The sequence below is a fragment of the Anabrus simplex genome, chromosome 5 (assembly GCF_040414725.1).
Source record: "Anabrus simplex isolate iqAnaSimp1 chromosome 5, ASM4041472v1, whole genome shotgun sequence".
Lineage (NCBI taxonomy): Eukaryota > Metazoa > Arthropoda > Insecta > Orthoptera > Tettigoniidae > Anabrus > Anabrus simplex.
In genome coordinates this window covers 272,223,886-272,248,840 of record NC_090269.1, presented here as the reverse complement: position 1 = coordinate 272,248,840, position 24,955 = coordinate 272,223,886, and the positions used below count along the sequence as shown (strand labels likewise).

The following is a 24,955-nucleotide window of genomic DNA, read 5'->3' as shown; positions in this document are numbered from 1 at the left end:
TAGAACGAAGTGTAGGATCCACAATCCAGACAAACTCCTAGGCAGGTAGTTCATCTTTTGCAGGATCATTCATATCGATGATCCAGAAACAAAGCGTGCATCATTTAAACTTATACCTACCAAATATGTAAAACTGAATCGAATAGAGTGTGGTTTAGGCACATGTACTAAATACTGCAACTATGGGGCTGCAAAGACTCACGGTGTTGCGATTCCTATTTAGAAAACCAGGTTACAAATCATAATCTGGGACAGTGCGTGAAGTTGCTTGGTCTATGGATGAAATGGATGCTGCCACAATTGAAGCTGTCACTTGTCTTGAAGGTTCGAACTTTTGGCTGTACGTGGGAGAGAACATAGGACTATGCACAAAATTATTTGTATATTTTCACTCTTAGATTCATCTGAAACATTTCTAATCTTTCTGCTTCTTGACAATACCTTATGTATATTTGTTTTGTTATGTCTTGAGCAGAGTGATGCCCATTTCATGCTTAGTATAATTATACGCTACATAAATTATTTTTAAATTGTTATTAAATCTGTCTGATAACCTCATTAATTACTAGTATGAAGGACAAGAAAATGAGCAGAATATTGCATCGGTATTCTTTTTAAACACTATCCAGAACTAATTGATGTTTATGAAATATTCTTGTTTCTCCTGTGGGTAATCAAACTTAATGCAATCATCAGAAAAGTTATGCATGTTCAAGTGCAGACCGGAAACGCGACCCATTAGTTTCTGGAAGAGCATTATCGCATCTACATGTGGCTCTACCTATATACAGGAAGTCTAACTCAAACGGTTACAAACAGGCAAGGCTGATGGAGGTGGTGATTACTTTTTCTAGGGGAAGTAGGAGTAGGAACCCATACCCTATTAATATTAATCAGAAAGGAAACAGGAGAGTCGACAGTAAGGAGGCTGGAACAAATACGTGTAAACAGCCATAGACTCGGCTAGAGGCACCATAGTCGCCAACACACGCTGCCATGTTTAGTACCCAGGTATTTGTCTTTCAGTCATCCTGTACGATAGTCAAGTGATACCATGCAGGCATTCTACCAGTCCCACTCACAGGGGAAGGTGAGTAGGGAATTAAGTTGGTTTTCTCAGAATAGGCGGAGATCTATGTTTACTGACGAATGCCACGTATGGGCGAATGGAGCCGAGCGTAGATAACGTGTTAGGAGCTCACAAGGTAATACGGCTTGTGTCAGGCGCTATGCCTGTCATGTGCAACAAGGTGATGACTCATTGTTGTTCTGAAGCGGGTTTACACAAGGTCACAAATCACTCCTTATGGTTGTTTACGGCACGATAGTTGTTCAAACCAACAATGGAAATATACCACAAATCGTTAACACGTTGGTTCGTCATCCACATGCCACCTGCACATAGAAGCTCGACAGTTCCCCAAACATGAACTCCACTGAACATTCAAGGGATAAACTGAAACGCAATATTTATGAAAGTCTTGACTGATCACGTAATCTGCAAGATTTATGCGGAATACCAGGTGATTATTGGGACAAAATGAGCCAAGGACGGTTTGATGACCTTGTCAACGGAGGCATTCATTCAGTCGATGGGCTGGTTTTCAACAAGGTACGACAAACAAGGCGATCCCACTGGCTCTCAGCTTGTGAGTGTAAGCTAGTGATAATGGGGGTCTTTAACAGAGTGTGGCGTCCGGCTCCATGGCTAAATGGTTAGCGTGCTGGCCTTTGGCCACAGGGGTCCCGGGTTCGATTCCCGGCAGGTTCGGGAATTTTAACCATAATTGGTTAATTCCGCTGGTCCGGGGGCTGGGTGTATGTGTTGTCTTCATCATCATTTCATCCTCATCACGACGCGCAGGTCACCTACGGGTGTCAAATCAAAAGACCTGCATCTGGCGAGCCGAACATGTCCTTGGACACTCCCGGCACTAAAAGCCATACGCCATTTCATTTCAACAGTGTGTGGCATATATTACAGTTACTCGTGCCTATTTAGGCACTTTCTGATGTGATGTGATTCTTAATAATTTCAAATCATATTTTCGCTTTAATTTTCTGAATTTTTTCCATTTTTATTTGTGTGTTGATTTAAATGTTTAACAGGGGCTGAAAATTAGATCTTCTAGCCGTTTAATACAACATCCACCAGCACGAAACTAGTCTCCTCATATTCACATTTACCATACGATTTCCTCTGTTAGTAAGGGCGGTAGAATATATCCACGTTATACCCTTCCTGTTGAAAGAGGATACTGAACATGAACAGCTTGGGAGCGTGGGTTGACAACCACGGGTTCCCTAGCTGAAAGTGTAGTACAGCTTCCACTTACTTGTGATAGACTCTTCACTTTGTTCTTTCCCATCTGTTCTTCCTTAGTCAACTCTTGTTCTCTTACATCCCCGGTGGAAATATGAGAACAAATCCTAGGCGACCTTCATATCAATTCCATTCGTAGCTCTCCCCTTTCTTTAGCTAATATCTTCATTCTTAGAAGTGTTAGAGCTTTTCGTACTTCCCGTATAACTAGTGTTTAGGGGAAGGTTATCTAGGCGTACATACTCTGAAAGAAATAACGACCTCCACCACCACCAAAATTAATTTGAGCTATCTAGGTCGACTGTTCTGACAGTAGGTTTGTAAGACATAGAAAACATATCATTTTTGCACCCTTCATACCCCATCACTATTTTTTTTTTTTTGCTAGCTGCTTTACGTCGCTCCGACACAGATAGGTCTTATGGCGACGATGGGATAGGATAGGGCTAGGAGTTGGAAGGAAGCGGCCGTGGCCTTAATTAAGGTACAGACCCAGCATTTGCCCCGTGTGAAAATGGGAAACCACGGAAAACCATCTTCAGGGCTGCCGACAGTGGGATTTGAACCCACTATCTCCCGGATGCAAGCTCACAGCCGCGCGCCTCTACGCGCACGACCAACTCGCCCGGTCATCACTTTATTAGCCGGTATCATCATTCCTGTAAGTTTTCGGACATCTGCCTCTTTCTCCTTTACTGAGTGTTCAGGGAATGGTTCGCTGGTAGTTTGCCCTTAAAGTAATTGTCATCACCACCTCCACTAGGATCCAAGAATGCATCTGAAATAATTATAATAATAATTATCGTCATTATCAATGTGATAAAGAGCAAGTGTAAAACGAATGGAGTGATAGAAAAATATTTTCTTTTCTTTGCTTGTTCAATAGGATTTACTGTAAAACAAATGCATTCTACATTCAAGAATCTGACCCATTTGAGTGCCAACAGGAAGAAGCCATACACTTCATTGGCGATGCTAAACGATTTCTAATTAATATATTTCAAATAATGGTAGAGACGCTAAGAACTATAAGGGCATTGCTATTAAACGAAGTAATTGTCTCAACTGAATATTCGTCGGTTCAGTTATCTAACCTTTCCTTCACATTATGTCATTCCAGAGCAGGAATGAAGGATTACATTTCTTTTTCTTTTGGGTGAAATGGGGAACTGCCATAATGAGTTGGTTCATTTTGTTTAAATGCAGTCATTTGAGACAGACATCAAAATTACAGCAAAGACAGTAGGTATCATGGAGAAACCACTCACGGGTAGAAGTTAAACAATGTTTATTTCTACCTATTTATATGTAGTGTAATATTGATCCGTATCTCTTTCTTTATCCACAAGGAATAGAGAACAAACACGTAGTGTTTTTGAATCTTTTGCACTCACAATATGTCCAAGATTCATAGTTCTTCACTGTACAGTCAGAAAACACACTCAGGAGCCAATTAATGTGACCAACACACTGAAGATGAACACTCCGACAGGATACTGTAGTCTCAGCTGACCGCCATGCTGCATAGCCGCAGGGTGCTCACCTGCAACAAGAGAGAAACGTGTCACGTTAAACATTTAGTCTGACATCTATTTGATAGCCTAGTTACAATAACCACAGTAAAGTGAGTGCACAAAGAAAAAAACTAAGGATGTTGATAGTCTATAAGTGGTACTGCGTTACATTTAAATACTGTAAGAGAATACTCCCATCCCCTAATTCCGGTTTGCCAGGAACTGGAGAGACAGTCATAATGTATTTATTTGTATACAAGTTATTTTATATATGCATACTTTGTTAAAATTAATTTATCCATTATTACCTTAAATATTATAATTACGCCCACTCACGAATTAATTGTGGTTTATAATATTTTTATTTTTGTCCTAGACTTTAACATTGTTATTTACTAAAATAGAACAACATGTACCTTACCCCAATTAATTCGCGTTAGTGCAATTATTTATTCGTGTCACTAGTCTGACCAATGTTATCCTTAGCTTCATTCATCCATTCATCCATTCATAACTGAACAAATGAATGAATGAATGAATGAATGAATGAATTACTGAATGAATGAAAGAATGATTAAAGGTGTGATTTGCGTGATTGGGTTATACTGCATGACTGAATGAATGGTGAATGAATGGATAAGGGATTGAATGATTTAATGAGTTTAATGCTCTTCGCTTACATGTAAGGAATTCCAGCAGATATGATAAGAACATCCCATGGGGATGAATGCATGACAGTGAATTAATGCATGATTAATGGGTTACATGCATTCATGCATGCATGAAAAAAGATCTCTCTCCCAGTCACGGATAACCACCAACAGTGGAGAGAGCTATTTAAATACCAAATCCATGATCATGATCAATCTTAATCCAAATACTGCTTCCTTCCCCATGTAGTACGGGGTAATGGAATGAATCCATAGCATGTCCTCACTGTCGAACGAGTTATCCAAGTGTTATAAACTTGGGACCACAGATGCCGTAGCTGATTCCGGTGGTGATGGGCTCCTCACTTTGAACTGTCCTATCAAACCTTTCTCGATAATATCGTTGTTTTTCGACTTCGCTGGTATTAGGTTTGCAAAGAGAAGTGTTCCACGTTTATACCGTTCTTGCACTTCGCTTCCTTTTTTCGATAACATTTTCTTCACATAATTAAACAAGGTAATTTACAGTTTTTATTAGAGTTATGAGGGCACATTGTTACCTGCTTATAATTCCATCAAAACAATAATCATCGACACCACCATCCAATCTTTGCTCTATTTACTGTCATACTTATTAATGTTCAGGACCACATACTTACATACAGAAACAGTAGTCATGTGTACAAAAATAACAGGCTCCCGCGGGCTCCCTGATAATGTTAGTGTGGTAGTAGTCTCAGTCTCTTTGTTTGGCTCTTGAAAAACAAAATTTTGATGTTGGCACACTCAAAATGATGCGTCCGAGTGCTGCATTCAAGGAACCATATGGCCGCCACGGCAAATGCACTGACTTAGCAAATGTCACGGGATAGTCACCTAATAGCGTGTGGGGCCTCTTCTGGCCCTGCGAACTGCAGTGAGACGCCGTGGAAATGAGTCGACAAGTCCCTAGTAGTCCTCTGGACGCAGATGACACCAAATCGTTTGCAGAGCGGTCGCCAGTGCTGGTCTGTTCGTGGGTGCAGGATCCATGGCACGGAGCCTGCGTTCCAGCACATCCCAGATATGCTCGATAGGATTCATATCGGGGCTCCTGGGTGGCCATGGCAGTCGTTGGATCCCCGCTGCATGTTCCTGGAACCATTCCCGGGCGACGTGGGAGTGATGTGGCGGCGCGTTATAAACTTGAAACACCGCAGAACCGTCTGGGCGTTGGAAGGCCAAAAATGGGTGGAGATGGCCTCCGAGCAGCTCAACATACCGCGTACCATTCAAAGTCTCTTCCAGAACAACTAGGGGGCACATTCCATACCACGAAAATGCACCCCAGACCATAAAAGAGACACCAGCGGCCTGGACCATACCTTCGAGGCTGGCGGGATCCATCGCTTCATATGGTCTGCGCCATACACGGTGCCTCCCTTTGGCATGGTGCAATTGAAATCGTGATTCGTCCGACCTTATCAGGTTACACCATTGTTCCAGTGTCCATCCCTGGTGACTGGCGACAAATGCGCGTCGTTGTGCCCGATAACGTTGGGTTAACAGTGGCACTCGTGTGCGGCGCCGGTTCCCATACCCCATAGAACCATTGTTCCTACGGATTGTCCACTGGGAGATATGTCTAGCACGGCCTGTGCTGAATTGAGCCGTGATTTGTTGCACGGTTGCCCGTCTGTCACTATTGACAATCCGTCTCAGATGTCGCTGGACGGCCGGTCGTTCATCTGTTGTGGACGGTGACACCCGCATTCAACCATTCACGATACACCCTGGACACGGTTGACCGTGTAAAGCCGAATTCCCGCATCACTTCCGAAATCGCACTTCCCATCCATCGGGCACCGACCACCATACCCCGTTCGAACAGTGTCAGCTCACGACGACGTTCCATGTTACACCTGTTATATGCACAGCCACTGCTCACAAGGCCTCTTATACAACTGGCGCTGGCACAGGGGGCGTGTAGTGTGCAGACAACACACTTGCGGATCAGTGCTCCGCTATCCCATGGCATTTGCTCAGTCAGTGTACTTTTTCCAGTTTATATAAGTAACCAATGTAATTACGAAGCAAATATGGACAAATTATTGTCTATATCAATTCCACAAAGAAAGCGTTATTACAAATTTTCCCAGAAGCTGCTTCTTCTTGTACCATACCCTCATTGGATGTCAGCTGTCAGCAGGGTGACCCAGATCTTGTTCTCAGCAACTCGATTAGAGTGGGAGTACTAAGCCCACACCGTTCTCGCAGATTTAGTAGCCAAGATATTCTCCTTCTTACCCTACTTCCCCTTCCTTAATTTTACCCTCTAAGATAAGCTGAAGAAGTCTACATGCATCATTTCGAATGATACAGCCAAAATACTCAAGTTTCTTCTTTTTGACGCTACTACCACGCTTGCATTATCAGGAAGCTCTTTGTTCAGGCGTTGGAGTACTTCAGTGTTACGTATTCTGCCAACCCACGATATTGTCAGCAGGCGTCGGTAGCACCACATCTCAAAGGGTCGAATTAATTTAGTGGTGTTCTCTGTTAGAATCCAAGTCTCGGCCCATAAAATAAGACAGAAAAGCAAAAAACCGATGTAAATTGAAGCGGACATTGACCTAAAAATCCCTGCTACAGAGAAGTTTGCCCTTTCTCTTCAAAGCAGTCTAACGTATGAAACTATTTCATAGCTTTATATTTAAGCACAAATTATTTTTATTGTCTCAGAGTAGAACATAAGAATACAGACGGAGCCCGTACTTAATGCTGCAAGAAAGCCCAGGCATCCTATTTTCAAATTAGTGCGCACATACGGTGTAAGCAATGATGATCTTCATAAGAGCTGTAAGAACATTGGACTGGAGGCTGTATTTAGTATCCCTTCACGCGTTTGTAAAATACTTCTTTACATTTAATAGTTTGAACTACACATGGATGATGAGAGATAAAAACCTGGCATCGGAAGGTCCAGAGATTTGAAAAGAATTCATGGAATGCAATTGTACTGTGAACATAAGTTCAGAGTCAGTTTGTGCTCTTGATTCTGAAGAAACTCCGGAATACCTAAATAGAAAACTGAAAGTATGTGGGGGACTTATTGGTATGCTTACTGAGATTGCTCAACATCGATTCCTTCTTGCTAAATTGGAACTAACTACATTTGACAGTGAAATTGACAAAATAGTAGGATAAAAAAGAACGAATTAAATACCATGAAGTCTCCGTTCAACTTCAACAGCGTCAGGATTATAACGTACTTAAACTAAGGAGACCATTTAAAAACACGACAAATTCCTTCCCCTGAAAAACTGATAAGTTCATTCATATCTTAAATCAACGAATCTTTCTACGGAAAATAAAAGGGATTTAGGCGCTGTGGCGGAAGTTGGTCAAAATCTGCAAGAAGCCTCCTTAGAACAACGAGTTCATACTAACAACATTCAGTTCTGGGATACTTTGATGTCCATAACAGTTAACATAACGTGTAAAACGGCAGTGAAAACGTAAATTTACTCTCAATGTCAAAAATATAGCCATAAGGACAGATTTATCTGTTATTTCTAGATTCTTGTTAGCAATCATAAGTAGAGCTGACATTGATTTGAGATAACATTTGAGCAACTACAAGTTTTCAGCATTACTGAAGTCGTTGCAGTTGACGGGAGTATACACCGTTACATAGCTAAGTACAAACTTTACCTACCGAAGGAAACGATGATGATTATGCTTTCACCACACCTGAAGGTTTAGAAGAAAATGAAGAGCTACAGGAAAATGCCACGATAGTAGACTGCATGGCATTTCTTAACACTTACCACAAACCTAATACAGTTAAGTCATGCCGTGACATCAGGAAATGGGTCTGGCAAACATTTAACAATTACAGTGAGATCCATGATGTTTTCGACTCTTATAAATGAACCTAGTCGAAGAAAGCGATATGAGTGATTCGGCAAAAGGACTCAGATCCAATCCAACACAAAATCGGTTCAGAAACGAAAATTGGAAGTATGCCATTGAATGCATTATTGGATCATGTTAAGACGAAGGTTAGAGTTCCTTTCCGATCAGATTCTCAAATTTGGCTGGACCAATAACAAACGATTCGCAATCAATTGGAGGGATAAAGCAACTTCGTCACATCGGGAGGGTCATATTACATGCAGAGAATTTAGCACAGATAGGAACAAAAACTACTCATGTGTTTTCCCCGATACTGATGTCTTAAATTTGGCATAAGGCGATAGCCCCCCAACTTTCGAAAGAGTTTGTATTTTTCTTTAGTCATGGCAGTGTTTTCAGTGAATGACCATTTCCAGCATCCTAATAGCCCACTGTCCTCAGATTTTGGACGGAAGAAAGAAGGGAACACATACGATCCAGTTGCTTGTACCAAACCTTGTGCTCCATAGCTTGCTTACCTTGGAAATATATCGCTGCTCATGATCCAATTGACGTTGCTCTCCTGTATTTACGTGTGAGTCGAATGGAATGCGGGCAGCGCGATGAAGAATATTTAAGACTAAGTGCGATTTGCATTGAACGTGACGATGATTATAATATTAAAATTGTCATTGTATGAGGTAAAAATATTGCTTGTCCATACTCAGTTCGTATAAATTTGTAACCAATGTATTTCCTGCAATGTTTTTTCGCTGAATGTTAAAATTATTTAGGTACCCTTCAATTTCCTATGTCTACCTATACTGAAAAACATCGTTAAGATGGGTGTATGTTAATTTATTGGTGTCTGTAATGTATTACATACAATAATTGTCATCCAAAGGTCTTAGAAATAATGTCAAACGTGTAAAGATGCACTGGCAAAATCCTCATACCTAGACATAAATATTTTTATTTTTGGATTCAGTGAAAGTAAACTTTTTGATTAAAAGGTTAGTTCTCCTTAAATATCTCTGCATAGAGTAGATGTAGTAATATATTTTTATAAAACTGTTTTCGTAATCTCAGTGATTACTTCGATAAATAGGAAAATGTGTTCGTGATGGCGGCCATTTTAAGCTTTCAAACGCATCATATTTGAGAATGCTAACATAGTCCGGCACCATGGCTAAATGGTTACCGTGCTGGCACTTGGTTCAAGGGTCCCGGGCTCGATCCCGGCCGGGTTGGGGATGTTAACCTTAATTGGTTATTTCCACTGGCTCGGGGACTGGCTCCAGTGTCTTCCTTAAATGCAAAATAAAAGGAAAACAAGGAAAGAATGAGAAACATAATAAACATCAGTAATTCTTAGAAAAAGGTAAATGTTTTAAAAACATCGAAATTATATTTCTCCAATGTTAGACAAAGAGATTGAGACCACTTCCACACTTGCATCATCAGTGATACCACAGATGAACATTTGATAGGGGTTTATAATTATTAATTTCTTTTGAAGGTTAGTCTTCAGAGAAAACAAGATAACATATTTAATCTAATCCTTGTGTAAAGTGTTTTCATAATTGTATAACTATAAAGCAGAAAATTTAATGTTCACATGAAAGATGTAATTTACGAACAATTATGTCTGCATGTTCTACAAAGAAAGGAATTAATACAATAAAATTGAATGGGATTTAATTTATTGAGTCATTAAGTATCCTACATACTAAGAAAATAAAACTAAAAATGTACATTCACATAGCCTTCTCAGAATTATATATAGTGTTTCAATATATAAATACCTCTGATGGTAAGACCTAGTTTTTACAGTGCACTATGTATTCTGATATGGGCTAGAATAGACTTGTTACTTTCATTGACTCGTCTTATACACACCCTTAGCTTTGACAAAAAGAAAGTAAATCATGCTGCAAGTCAGTCAGTCTCATAGATGTCGTAGGTATAGTAAATTTCAATATTTGGTCTTGGAGAGCATAGGTAATTGCCATCAATACATTTTCGGAACAGAAAGAAGAAAGCATAGAGCTGGACAGAATGGTTCACACAATAGAAGCGCTGGCCTTGTAAGCCAAACTCCGGTGGTACATGAATGTACTGAACTGCTCCTGCCCCGTATCGGTAAAAGTTACCGGTACCTCTACACCGTTAAAGTATTTAATATGATTTAAAATTAACAACATACTTAATAATAAAATATAGAGAAAAAAAAGACACTGGAGAAAAGTGAGAAATTATGAACAGATACGAACGTATTGAGAACACAGTTTTTACCGGGCGAGTTGGCCGTGGGGTTATAGTTGCGCAGCTGTGAGGTTATATCCGGGAGATAGTGGGTTCGAATCCCGATGTCGGCAGCCCCGAGGATGCTTTTCCGTGGTTTACCATTTTCACACCAGACAAATGCTAGGGCTGTACCTTAATTAAGGCCACGGCCGATTCCTTCCCACTCCTAGGCCTTTCCTATCCCATCGTCGCCATAAGACCTATCTGTGTCGGTGCGACGTAAAGCACGAAGCAAATAGAGAACGCAGTCAACTTAATCGGAGGTACATGAATTTCAGAAACAACTTAAGAAACAATAAGAAATTGAGAAGTGGAAGTAAAATAATTTTCAAAATGTCTACCACAAAGTTACCAGTGATAAGGACACAAGTTAAGCGAAAACTGGAAATGATTTTTTCTAAGTGCACTGTTTAATTTTACTTTATCCTTTCGATGAAACTTCTACCCCTATCCACTTCACGCGAATTCATGTTAGGTGATTATTTTACAGAATCGATCGTGTAAATCGAATGGCATCTGTACATATATGGTTAGATAATTACTTTTCTTTATATATTATTTACAAAGGATGATTTATAATCCAGAGTATATAAACAGATATCATACAAACCCTAAACATTAGTACTAAAATGGAGAAAGAAATCATTAGAAATTTCAAAATAGATCCTCGAGCGCCAAAGATCAACCCGATCACTTCCCCACATCTGACAGGAATGTAACATATTTCCTGTAATTATGAATATCAAGGTTCATAGTACTTCCTCTTTTAGTGGTCATCTTCCTTGATTTGGGCATCATTTCCTCTGACTTAACTATTGGATACATAAAAAAGACGATAATCCAATTCCTGTCGTTTACCACACATCACCACTATTGTGCGATCCATCAGTTGAGAACATAACAGTAATTTTAAAAATTAAAAAAAATGATGCATCGACCACGGGTATGACAGCTACTAAGGGATAAATTAACGTAATTTACTACGAGCATTAATGATGTTTATAAAAGTCGAATCGATACTTGTTCAGCTAAAAAATACTAATGAGCATCACATGCGCAAATTCGACAGGCGAGTAAAGATTCTGATTAATACATCACTTCTGAATAAACGATAATTTAACGACATCTCAAAATTATTTGATGAAAATCTATTTGAAAATGCGAATTTCCCCTTCAATAATGGACTTCAGGAAAGTAATAATAGGTGATTGATTGCATTCATCCAACCGACGCATGTAAACGCCGATAATACTCTATAGAGGAATGGAAAGAGGGAAGAATTCCCCACTATCGCAGAGGCCACTTTTACAGATATATTCGAGATAAAAACGGTGGATGACATAAATATAGCAAAATCTAATGGACAGAAATGTTAGTGAAAGATGAAAATTATCATACATTAAACTCATTTTCTTGCAATAGATATTCATAAATAATGAAATCAGTACAGAGTTAAAAGTGAGGAAATGTTGCAAAAGTGCATGAAATTAGAATTGTGTTAAATAGAACAACAATAAACATATTATAAACCTCTACATGTACTACACTAAGATAGCCTAAGGTTGAATTTGCGTACTGACTTCAAAGAATCAGCTAGCTTTTTATAGTACTGGTACGAGTGTGTAGGAATGGCTCTCAAAGAGGATTACTGTGGATTTGTTAAGATTGCTATATATGCTATCTTTATGTCTGATTGTGTGCAAGAATAATTAGTGAATCTTCTTTCATGCCTTGAGGTGCAGGTTTTGATTCCAGGCCAGGTCGTGAGATCTTAATCTTGCACAGTTAATTCCCATCACGCGTTGGTACCTGGACTGTCCTCAACATCCCTGCTATTACCTCACCACCCATACCTCAACAGATTCTATAATGTCTCAGTCACAAAAAAGGAAGAGGCGCAAACATACTGCACCAACCAAGAAATAGCAACATGATAATTGTACATCACTGGAGCAATATACGAGAATTTATTTGAAGCACTGTAATGGAAAAAGTACAAGATAATGTGAACATTTGCTTCCTCCCCGTTCCTTCGTGCTTTAAGTGAGAAAGTCACATTTTAATAAGGAGAGCTCGAACTCTCCTATGAATTGAACCCATCATTTAGAGGCATCAAATACGGGAATCGTCATATGTTAAATGTTGCATAATGGCCAAGGAAGAGCGACACTTTTGAGGCCTGGAAATTTCTATGTTTATTTTCCTTCGTGATCTCGACGCATGTGATCATTTTTTCACTGTTCTCATGGTTGCATCATATTATATACACGTGGCAAATACAAGCGGATTGATATCGGCGGAGGTAAAAATAGATTGTTACTTTTATAAGAACTAACTGCTCTTTAAAGAGTCAAAAATGAGATTTGTAGGTTGAATTTGTGAAGATCGGATTTTTTCGTGCATTTTGAGTACCATCTCGACGACAGGATCCCAGGAACTCAGAAACTGTAGTTTTGGAGAAAAATTGCGCCACAGATTTTCAGTGAGAAGTGGTCACCAACTTTCTCATGCAGCCATAATTGCATGGATCATTCACGAGTGAAATCGTAGAGACAAAGCACGTCCACATCCAATTGTGGTAGCTCCTTAGGAGTCTGAAAATGTTCTGTCACCCAAGTTGAACTTAAAGTGGAACTTGAGAGTATGGAACAATGTGTTCCCCATCGGAGTATCCAGCGTTGTCTCTAAACATTATTTATTAAAAGTATAATTTCGGAAAGAACATTTTCTAGTGCTTCGGCAGTGATCTTCAGTAATTAAAGAAGTTAGACTCTGAAATGGAGATTTCCAAATAACGAGATCCAATAAATGTTAACTACTACTACATCGCAACGCCGGTGTCAATCGTCTTCCTAGTGCGAGTAGGCAAAGCCAAGGTAAATAGGAGGTCACGGAAAAATATATAGCGTGTGCGCGTGATAATTGGACACTTGGTTGCCGATGTGGAGAAAATTTGAGGGTATATTTTTTATGTGTTCTCTTTCAGATTCTTATAAATAAGTCAAGAAAAAGAAAAGTGTCAAAATGTCGCATGGATGGATTTTTTTCTGAAAGATATCAATAAATCTACTATGTCCGTTCAAATGCAGAGGAAGCCGGTGAGCTGAAAATGGGGGCTGGTACGAGCTAATTAAGGTGTGTGCATTTTGAAACCTTTAAAATGTAGTCCTGTGTATTTTACCATACTAGAATTCTGTTATATGTAGGGCTGATTATGCCTTGTTTGTTGTAAAGGAAGTTATACCAGTTTCAATTAGTTATTTTTGTGATAAAAAGAACTCATGGGTAAAATTACGATATTTGCCTGCGTTGTAAATGTCACTTTGTTATAGTAGAATTTTTTGTCATACTTTCTTGCGGATGGAAACGTAATTTTTTTTGTATTTTCAGTGTGACGACAAAGAGGAATTTTTCAGTATATTATTTTGCGATATTCTTGTCTATATACGTAGAATCTGCATGTGCGCGAATATATAAAATTTTAGTCAGGTAGAAAATGGGTGAGTAATAATAAATAATGGAGCACGTAATAATTAATATCCGTGTGAAAATTTTGGCTTTGTGAAGGGTCATGCTGTGAGAAATTTGGCAGGTGGTGTCAGCACCGGGTTTCGATGTAACGAGATTTAAGGTCTATGTTGAAATGAGTATCACATATGTCTGGACTGGCATGTTTCCAACTGAAGGATTCTTTAGTGTATGGAAATTTTTGTAACTGTCCGATGTTGTATTGTTTGAATGCTTGAGTTGTTATATTTTCCCATGCAGTTGTGAGACCATGCGACTAAATGAGTGAGATGTATTCCTGGTAGAAATTCCAGAGGTAATGAAGTAGTTAATGCCGGGATTTTTAAAAGGAAAATACCCGAGGGAAAATTGTTAGGACAGTAGATTTCAAACTTAACCACAAGTCCAAAGAGATGGTTTGTTTCATCTAGTAATTCCAGTAACTCCGACTAACGCGAATCGTATCCCGCAGATCTCATTAGACCTAAGTTCGTTAGTGGTGACAGTAAGGTTGACCCATAATTTGTTGGAAATTTCACAGTTGTTTGGACATGCAATGTGCAGTAGTTAATAATGTCTGGAATGAGATTTCTTCACTTATTTACGAGACAGCACCTTCTCTCTGCCGAACTAATATTTACTTCGTTACATTCTCTTCTGAAATATAAACGAATGTCCAAGACGTGATTTGATATTACTGATTGTTTAAACATTTATGGGATGTTAGATGAAGTTCATTTTACATTCCCCAGACAAATTGTAGAGTGGAGTTTCAGCAACAATTTGGATCATTTGATGTAGTATTCCAGTTTCCAGGTTTAAGTAACAAAGTGGTCGTTTTACGATACTATTGAGCATTTAATGTATTACGTGGTAGTTACAAAGATGTAGGTAGATATTTAGGATTTCATTTCTTCAACATATTCACATTGTAGCCAGATATTTTAGGATTGTCAATGATGTGTTCTTGAGTAAGATTGTAGGTTGATGGTTGAAGTGCATGGAAGGGTCGTAGGGATAGACTGGCTATACTAGGAATGGTGAAATGATGAAGAAAGCCGAATAATCCTAGATGAATGTTAGGTTTGCTAATTTAACCCAGGGAATCGGAACCCGATCGAATTCCATTTGATGTAGCAGCAGTTTACCATTTGTCCAAGGGATACAGATGATCTAGAAACATTTGTATATAAAATAGCTGTGATAATTTTCATTGCTTGCGTTGAAGTATGGTTATTTAAGTGGATGTAGTTAAACTCCATAACCGTGTTTATGTTTCAGTGTTATCCACGAGCCGGATTAACGTCAATGGGGTATTTAATTTTAGGTTTTTATTTAACTATGTAACAGTATGACAGCATGGTTAAATTGTAGTAGCACACGATTTCTTTCAACAAGTCATCGTGAGTTTGCTCATATAATTAACTTAAACGCAGCGTTGCCAACCGTACGATCTGGATCGTACATGTACGATAATTCGATTCTCTGTGCCATCGTACGTTCATATGACGTATCGTTAATTTTGTATTTTTTCTTTTTAAAATGCTAGTTATATTCTGTCAGAGATGACAAGTTGGAAAGAGAGGGAGGGGCTTTTCGAATAATGAGATTTCCAATGGCAATTTACCAATTTCTAGATACTGCACGGTCTTGCGCCTTAAACAAATTGACGATGACTGGAGAAAATTACCCTTTGTCAATGGGAAGTAAATGAATTTTGGGCTAAGTTACAGGAGGTGAAAAACACGTTTGGTAAATATGATTTTCCCGTATTTCAAGAATTTTCACACTGTTTTGTCACCCCCTCACTCTAATGCTGATTGTAAAAGAATATTCAGGAAAATTAATCTCAATGAAATCAAAAACAGGAATAGGCTAATTACTTCTGCGGTGAATGGATGCTTGCCGACCATTCAGTGTGTTCGAGAAGTGTGTGTGCTCAGAAGGATGACTACAGCACACTTGCATAATCAGCCAGCAATGTCAAGTACCGGTACTTCGGAAGCTTCTGCTGTGATTGTGCCTAGAGGTTCCATAGAAGTAGAAGAGGAGGAATAAGAAGAAGGAGATATCCAACTATGAGGTAAGGCATCTCGGTGACTTTATTTATATGTCATATGTCCATACGTTACAAAATATTATCCTATTCCTAAGTAATCTAAATTTATTTTCGTACCCTTGATACTGAATCTTACATATTAACACAATCAATTATATATATTTTCTATCCTAACCTGTTTAAATGTGAAGTTGAGGCAGTGGGACACCTAGCTATCGTGATATAGGTAATCCGTAGAACGTGGAGTTTAACGCGCGGCCTGAACCAGGGGTACTCGACGTTTCGTAAATCTCATATTATTAACCAAGATTTGTACCAGTCAGATTCTTGAGAAGCAAGCTACTGCGTAATTGAGCTATTGCATCTCGAAAGAGACTTATAGTGAATATTTCAATGGTTATTTAAAGTTGTAGTACCCTCTATAGAAATAAATATGATCTTTTGGGGGTTATTGTACGATGTTGAGCATTTCAGAGGATGGCAACGCTGCTCCAACGTAAAAAAAATGTGTGAAGACAGGAATATTATGTTCAGTTAACTGTCGTAGGGAATTAGCTGATGTTCGAAAACCACGAGGTAGAGCGGGATAGCATTCTCTGTAAATCAGGAGTTAGTCTGAATATTTCTTCAGTATTTCTTATAACAATTAGAATCGACTTGCTTGTGATCAATGAAAGTTTTAGTTGTTTTTGGTTTGTGAATTAACTTCATTCATTTAAATGATATTATTTTCTTTGAACGTTTAGTGTTTGCAAATGTTGAGTTTAACATTATTATTAACTAGCAAATGTACCCGTGCTTCGCTGCGGTATTCTACCTTGTACACGGAGTTCTACGTAAGTTACTGCACACGCAGCGAGTAAGATTATAATAAACTGCACGACTCTTAGCGCTATCTGAAAAATAAAACAAGGAGGACCCCATACGCTGGTTCCGATATAAGGTGCACGTTGGGGAAATTTTGATGATAATGGCAGGCCACATTTCCTACTGCTATTCACAATCGAGTCTAGGAGTTTCAACAATAACGGCAGGCTCACTTGCCAACTGCCATTCACAACAGAGATAGATAGCTTTTATTATAATGACATGTCCCTTTTCCTAATGCGAATCACAATCATGATGGAGAGATTTGAATATAACCGAGAAATGCAGTGCTGTCTAAAGTATAAAGAATCGAGGTACAACAATAAGGCATAGGACCAAAGTTGAAGATCTCTCCAGATTGAGCAGCGATTGTATAATCTGCTTTGTGAAATGACTTACAGTTTATATGGCGGTTACAGCGATACGAAGGTCTGCACCATCATTGAAATTGCCTCCATATTTCTATAATTCCCGGGGCCTAAAAGTAATACATCTGAACGGCCTAGAATTTTCCCTCAAAGGAAAGAATATCCATTGACCAAGTGAAATAATTTACGTAACAAAAGTTGTTTTATAAGAACCGACGTTTCACGAGTAGTCCACGGATTTTACAGAAAATCAATAGGATAAGAGAAAATTAAAGAAAATTGTTTTTGTTTCCCTATAAACTCCCATTCCATTCAGTGATTTGTAAATCATATGCATATCTAAACCTTCCGTTGTATGAGTATACTCTATATATGGATTTTGGTCTAGAACCATTCAGCCATTTGGCCGTGATGGTGGAACAGACGGACAAGCAGACAGATGGAAAAACAGACGCGAAAACTAAAAACCACTGATATGGTCTTCAGTTCACCCTAACCGGATACATATCTGAGGAATTGGCTAAACAAACGAAAGTAACGACAGCGGACCCCCTAGAACTTTATTTATATACTTTCATTGGCAGTTGGAGTGCACGTAACTTTAGTAAGCTTAAGCATGCCGTACCCTTGCTTTGGAGAGTTACGCTGGTCATCCAACACGTTTATTTAATTTACGTTTAGTGAATAAACACTGTGACCCCTAGCCACATTAACTTCACTTCACTGGAGAATCACTTGGGTCATCAACCACGTTCACTAAACTTCAGTGAAGGGTCACCGTGGTCATTAATCACGTGTGCTTTAAAAAAAAAAAACAATTTCCGTAAAGACCAACCTACTATCAACCATTGGCATGTACGTTCAACCACATATGTCAACAGAAGACACAATCGAAAGAATAACAGAGGCCTTGTCACAAACGCAAACAGACGATAGAGTAATCTTTGCAGGCGACCTAAATGCAAGAATAGACAAACCCACCGTCAGAACAGAAATGATTAAAGAGGCTCTGGAAGAAGTCGGCTATGTCCTTGTTGAAATGAAATGTCGTATGGCTTTTAGTGCCGGGATATCCCAGGACGGGTTCGGCTCGCCAGGTGCAGGTCATTCTACTTGACGCCTGTAGGCGACCTGCGCGTCGTGATGAGGATGAAATGATGATGAAAACAACACATACACCCAGCCCCCGTGCCATTGGAATTAAACAATTAAGATTAAAATCCCCGACCCGGCCGGGAATCGAACCCGGGACCCTCTGAACCGAAGGCCAGTACGCTGACCGTTCAGCCAACGAGTCGGACATGTCCTTGTTAATAGTCCCTAAATGAAAACGTACATAGCCTCGAATGGAATCGTCGCCATAGATTTAGTCTTTTACAGAGGTACAGACATTAAAAAATTCAGTCAAAAAGCATTATGGACTTCAGCCATAGCTCCGATTAGGAAACATATACGAATCTCGACAGTCTTTGAAATTACTCATAAAGATCAATTGCCAATGCAACCAAGGAAGAAAATATCCAGGAAATTAGATCCAGAGAAACTAAGACATTTCGGTGATGAAATAGATAAAGCAGGGCTATTAGTTCAACGACATGAACTAACTGAAGCAGTGGAAATGTGTACAAGAACCCTTCAATCATGCCAAACTCACACGAAAGTAAGGGGATCACAACCATGGTTCAATAAAGACTGTTACAATGAACGGAAAAAGACCCTCCTGGTACTACATCGAGCGAAGAACACATCGAACCCGAGTCACCTGGCCCAATACGCCGAACAAAGAAGGAAATATAAATCACTAGTCAAGAATACAAGAATGGAGTACATTGAGGAAGACTCCAGGAGACGTGCTGCAAACGCCCAAAATGACCCATTCCTAGTGCTTAGGAAACCAAAAACTTCAGCAAAAAATAATATCTCAATGGAGTCATGGGACAACCACTTCAAAAGCATTCTGAACCTCCAACACCGATCAACAGCTTTTGAATTAACTCCAGTAACAACGACGGGAAATCACATCCCCATAACGAGGCAGGAAATATATAATACAATAACAGCAGCAAAAAATGGAAAGGCCCCAGGCCCAGACAGCATCTGCACAGAACACTTGAAAGACTCTCTACCTGTCATGCTAGACTTATTTTTTTTTTTGCTATTTGCTTTACGTCGCACTGACACAGACAGGTCTTATCGCGACGATGGGATAGGAGAGGCCTAGGAAGTGGAAGGAAGCGGCCGTGGCCTTAATTCAGGTACAGCCCCAGCATTTGCCTGGTGTGAAAATGGGAAACCACGGAAAACCATCTTCAGGGCTGCCGACAGTGGGGCTCGAACCCACTATCTCCCGATTACTGGATACTGGCCGCACTTAAGCGACTGCAGCTATCGAGCTCGGTTCATGCTAGACTACTGGGTAGAACTATTCAACACATGCATGCACACTGGGGAAATTCCAGAGCAATGGAGATTGTCAAGAATCAAAATGATGTTTAAGAAAGGAGAAACTGACAATCCGGATTCATATCGAGGTATAGCCCTCGAAAATACATCATTCAAAATCTTCATGAAAATCTTAACAATCAGGCTTGCAGAAGAAATAGACTCCCAGATACCAGAAAATCAATTCGGCTTCCCAAAGGGAAGAAGCACACTACATGCCGTAAAATACCTAATAGAACAAGTCCAAGATACATTGAGGCATCCGGGAAAGAAATATTTTGTAGTCTTCGTAGACTATCGTAAGGCTTTTGACCTTGTTGATAGAGCAACACTCGTCCGGAAACTCAATTACCTAATAGGGGCTACACATCCGATAGCAATCGTAATCTCGAATATCCTCAAATATAACTATGTCCAAATATCAGACAACATAACCCTATCCAAAAACGTAACCCAAACGAACGGAGTCCTACAAGGTGACCCAATCAACCCAATTTTACTCAACATCATGACAGCAGACATCACAGAAATAATCACAGATACCTCAGCATTGCTTCTACTTTACGCAGATAATATTGCAATAGGCTCAGAAAACATAGAAGAGCTCCAAGAGGTCCTCAATAGGCTCACATCATGGGCAGAATGAAATGGTTTGCAAATAAACCGCACCAAAACTAAACAAATGACCTTTAGGAAAGGAGGAAAACATGCACCTAAAAATACAATAACCATGCACAACAAACCTCTAGAAGTAGTGCCGAAATTCAAGTACCTTGGAGTCACCCTCCAAACTATTCTAACATCCTACAATATCCACGTCAAAGAAAGAGAAACCGCAGCAATAAAAGCCATCTACAACATTCAACAACCTCAACAAATATCATTGGGTACAGCAATGCTACTGTTCAGGACAGCCATATCAATAATAGCTACCTAAGGGATTAGCATCACCTGGGAAAAACTCACACTCAGCGACCTGATGACAATAGAAAAAGTCAAGGCCCGATATCTGAAGAGAATTCTAGGCATTGGGAAGTCAGCCCCTTCAAGGATATGTTCTAACCAAAGTGGACTACTTCATTGACGATATCAAAACACAGTTTTGTCTACCAAACACCAAGCCCTACGAGAATGCACGCCAAACTTTAAACGAGAAAAGAAATGCTGTTTGGTCCGACTTCTATTCCACGGACGCCATAATGACGGAAGAGTAGATGCAAGCAAATTACGAGCTACGGCACGTAATTACACGTTACGCCACTCATGGATTTCACCACAGATTCTGCCAAACCAAAAACTTCCACCAACCGAACGAAGACTGTACATGTAACCTGTGCAACGATCATTGTGAAAGATACCATGCACAAAACTGCAAAACGAGTACAACCTCAATAATAAGAATGGCATTAGCACAGTTCACCATCTGTACAAAAACTGTTTTTGCACATTGTGCGCTTTTCATTTAATAATAAAATTAATTTTAAGGTATGATAATGATCCCTCCATGATGTGAATTGCAGGTTACCCATATTCAATTAAGGGTCCATGTATTTCGTCCTACGTGATCTTTAGTTCGTGGACAGCCTTAATTAAAGAAATAGTCTGGAGATCAGTTCGTGATATTTTGAAATTCCTGAAACCGGAAGCTTAATCCGCAGTTGTTTGTAGAACCGAGCAAACGGACTTCCAGGTTGTTGTTTTCGTGCCAATCTTAAACTGGTTTTCTATGTATAGCCCTTAAAGTATTATATTGCGATAAACAGTAAATTTATCCTGAAATCGTTCCACCTCTCCGTTAAATCAAGGTCATTGACCTCAGATCAGTATTTATTTAGAACCTCGGCATTTCATTTCTTTGTTTTAATTGAATAAACCCAGTTAGCTTTTGATTTATGTAGATAGCTCTCTTTGATACCCGGAAGTCACGTAAGCAAGCATCGAAGAGCCGTTAACACCTGCTGAAACAGAAGAGTCAACAATATTCCTGTTGAAAACCTGGAACAGGTAATTACCATTACGACATGCTAAGAAAAGGGTTCAGTATATTTGAAATGTCGTACCGTTGAACTGATGTTGTTTAGAAAAAAACAGACGAGTAAACGTTGCTCTAATCAGATAACTTAAAAATGAATACCAAGCCGACACCTATCTTTCTGGGAAGTGGAAAAAAGCCCCTGGGTTATTGAGTACCAGAAATTAAGGCATTTCATACCTCACTTATGGATTAACAGTTTTATTTGTGTAAGTATTGTGCACTATATGTAAGAAGAAATGCATCAATACCACTAGGTAATAAAATGTTCTGATATCATCGGCTGAAGTGTCTTATAGTATCGCTTTCTATTGTATCAGAAGGGGAGACACAATAGTAAACTGAAATTACTTTCACATTCACATTTGCGAATATTTTTACATATCCAAGGAATTGACTGAGTTATTAATTTAAATGCTAAGCCGTGTATTGAGAGTTGGTGGACATTTAAACATACTCAATTCCGCCACGTCATAATGTATACACTTTTCTCCAAAAACTGTATTTTACAAGTATTTACACCATAACTACTGTAGTTTTCAAGACAACTCTCAGGTCGAAGGCAAAGGCGAGCTCATTTCAACCAGAAGGACGTTGGTTCGATTCCCCGACAGGAAGTTGAACCATCTAAGGATCGAAATTTTGACTTCCAGAGGTGCATATGGCTCTAGAGTTTACTCAGCCTACACCAAATGAATATGAATATGAGGTTTATTCCTGTGAGAAAAGGCAGACGGGAGTGCAACTCATTGTTTTTTTTGCTAGTTGCTTTACGTCGCACCGACACAGATAGGTCTTATGGCGACGATGGGATAGGAAAGGGCTAGGAGTGGGAAGGAAGCGGCCGTGGCCTTAATTAAGGTACAGCCCCAGCATTTGCCTGGTGTGAAAATGGGAAACCACGGAAAACAATTTTCAGGGCTGCCGACAGTGGGGTTCGAACCTACTATCTCCCGAATACTGGATACTGGCCGCACTTAAGCGACTGCAGCTATCGAGCTTGGTGAACTAAATTTTATACACCACCAAATGCCAAGGTTAGTGACAGTGAAAGCCATTAGCTTCTACCACTCTTAGGGCCTTTTTTGGCCTCTGCGGAGATAACTTTGACTTTGATGTACGTATTCCATGTTTGAGGAAAATGTACATATAGAAAGATATTGAATATAAATAGAATAATACCACTAATTTGTGTTTGCGAAGTGAAGGTCTTCCCTTGAGCTCATTCAGCAAGAAAATTTAGCAAAATTCTACCATGCGTAAGATGTTGTGTACTGCATCATTCCAAAAACACGAGGAAGGTTTGAGAAGTATAAAATAAATAAATAAATAAATAAATAAATAAATAAATAAATAAATAAATAAATAAATAAAAATAAATAAATAAATCTATATAAATAAAGTTCATGTAATTTCGTTAGTTTTGAAAATTTTTCAGAAATTTATCCGTTTTAGGTCAAGTCAAGAACGTATCCGTGGTTTCTAGGTTTCGAGTGTGTTTGTCCGTCTTTTTCACCATCACGGCGAAACGCCTGTGTAGATAGCGACGAAACTTCATATTTAGAGTATAACCATCCAGTTAAAGGTTTAAAAATGCATGTAATTTAAAAATCACTGAATAGACTGGCAGTTTACAGAAAAATCACAAGAGTTTTCTTCCCTCTTATACTATTGATTTTATGTAAAATCCGTGGACTATATGTGAAACGTCCCTTCATTATAAACAACATGTTTAAGTACATAAATTCGCTTATTCTTCAAATGATGGAGAAAATTAACATTTACTGGGGCTTTCATGCTCTGACTGAGTGACCGACAGACCGACAACGAACCTACCGGATACCATGGCGACGTCTCTGGCTGCTTGCCAGTGGAAAATTAATGTTATGCAATTTTCCTCATCATTTCTGTAAACTCGTGGTTGTTCCTTGGGTAGAAAGCGAAGGAAACGTCAACACCGTAAGTTGTTTTCAGGCTTTTGCTATAACTTTTAATGTGTTTCTCTTCTACTTCTGTTTTCTGCTTTACTTCCTTGCATCAGCCTTGCCTCTTTAGGATTAAGTAATAACAGCCAAAAGTCACCTTCTTATCTGTTTACCTAAGAATCCATGCGCCTTAATTTCTCCGTATGTATGCGAGTGCAAATCCCGAAACCTAGACACTATTTCCTTTGAGAAAATATTCGAAGCTGTTCAAATGTAAAATTTATTGGATTCGAAAACTATCGAAATATGGAGGTAATTTTAATGACGCTGCATATATTCATTTCAGGCTAATTGGCGGATAAACGGTAAGTCGTATCAAAAATGAGATAGCAGTATCACTGTTCAATTGGGTGAGATCTACAGCCTTGGTCCCATGACTTATTTTCCTATCTCGGTCACTTATACGTTAAACAAAGCTGAATTTCTTGATTTTAATTTTGTACTTTTTACACGTTTATATTGCACTTTGATACACTTATAGTAAAGAGAGAATTATCAAATTCAGCACTCAAATTGACATGACCTGTAGCCATATGTTAGCCGCATTTTAATGATTCCGAAAAATAACGAAATATGCGAAAAATGTACTCAAATTTCACCTTCTTCAATGTTTTAACTCATAACCCATAAATATAGGACATACAAGAAAATGTCATAGGACCGATCGTGCAGAACAACAAAATACGGCGTCTTATGGCGGAATCCGTTTGTTGATATGTTGTAGAATTTAAAAGCAGTAAATCTCGAAATGAAGGTCAGCACTTACAAACCTGCCCATGATTATCTATATCAGGGCCTCTCAGGGTGCATGCGCGTGGTGCATGCACCGTGCACGGTACGAAAGACGACTTGGCTTGGTTGACCAGAGTGCAGACCCCCCACTCCTCGATTTGGAGCAATAGCGCTAACTCTCTCTTTCCTCACGCCTGTCTCGCTCGCTCCGCCTGTCTCCCTCTCCCCCACTTGTGCCGTAGAGCTCCAAATCCGGGCTGAGTTGAGCCGAGTATAGCCGAGTAGAGCCGAGC

At 39.3% G+C, this 24,955-nt stretch overlaps 1 protein-coding gene across 1 annotated transcript in view; it reads right to left on the bottom strand.

The window, feature by feature from the left end:
• Positions 1-3,478: 3,478 nt before the first annotated feature.
• Positions 3,479-24,955, bottom strand: part of LOC136874490 (zwei Ig domain protein zig-8) — a 659,619-nt gene continuing 638,142 nt past the window's right edge. Inside the window, exon 6 of the mRNA XM_067148121.2 lies at positions 3,479-3,866. Within this exon, the coding sequence (XP_067004222.2) occupies positions 3,766-3,866 (101 nt within the window). The 3' untranslated portion in view covers positions 3,479-3,765. The remainder of the gene's footprint in view (positions 3,867-24,955) is intronic.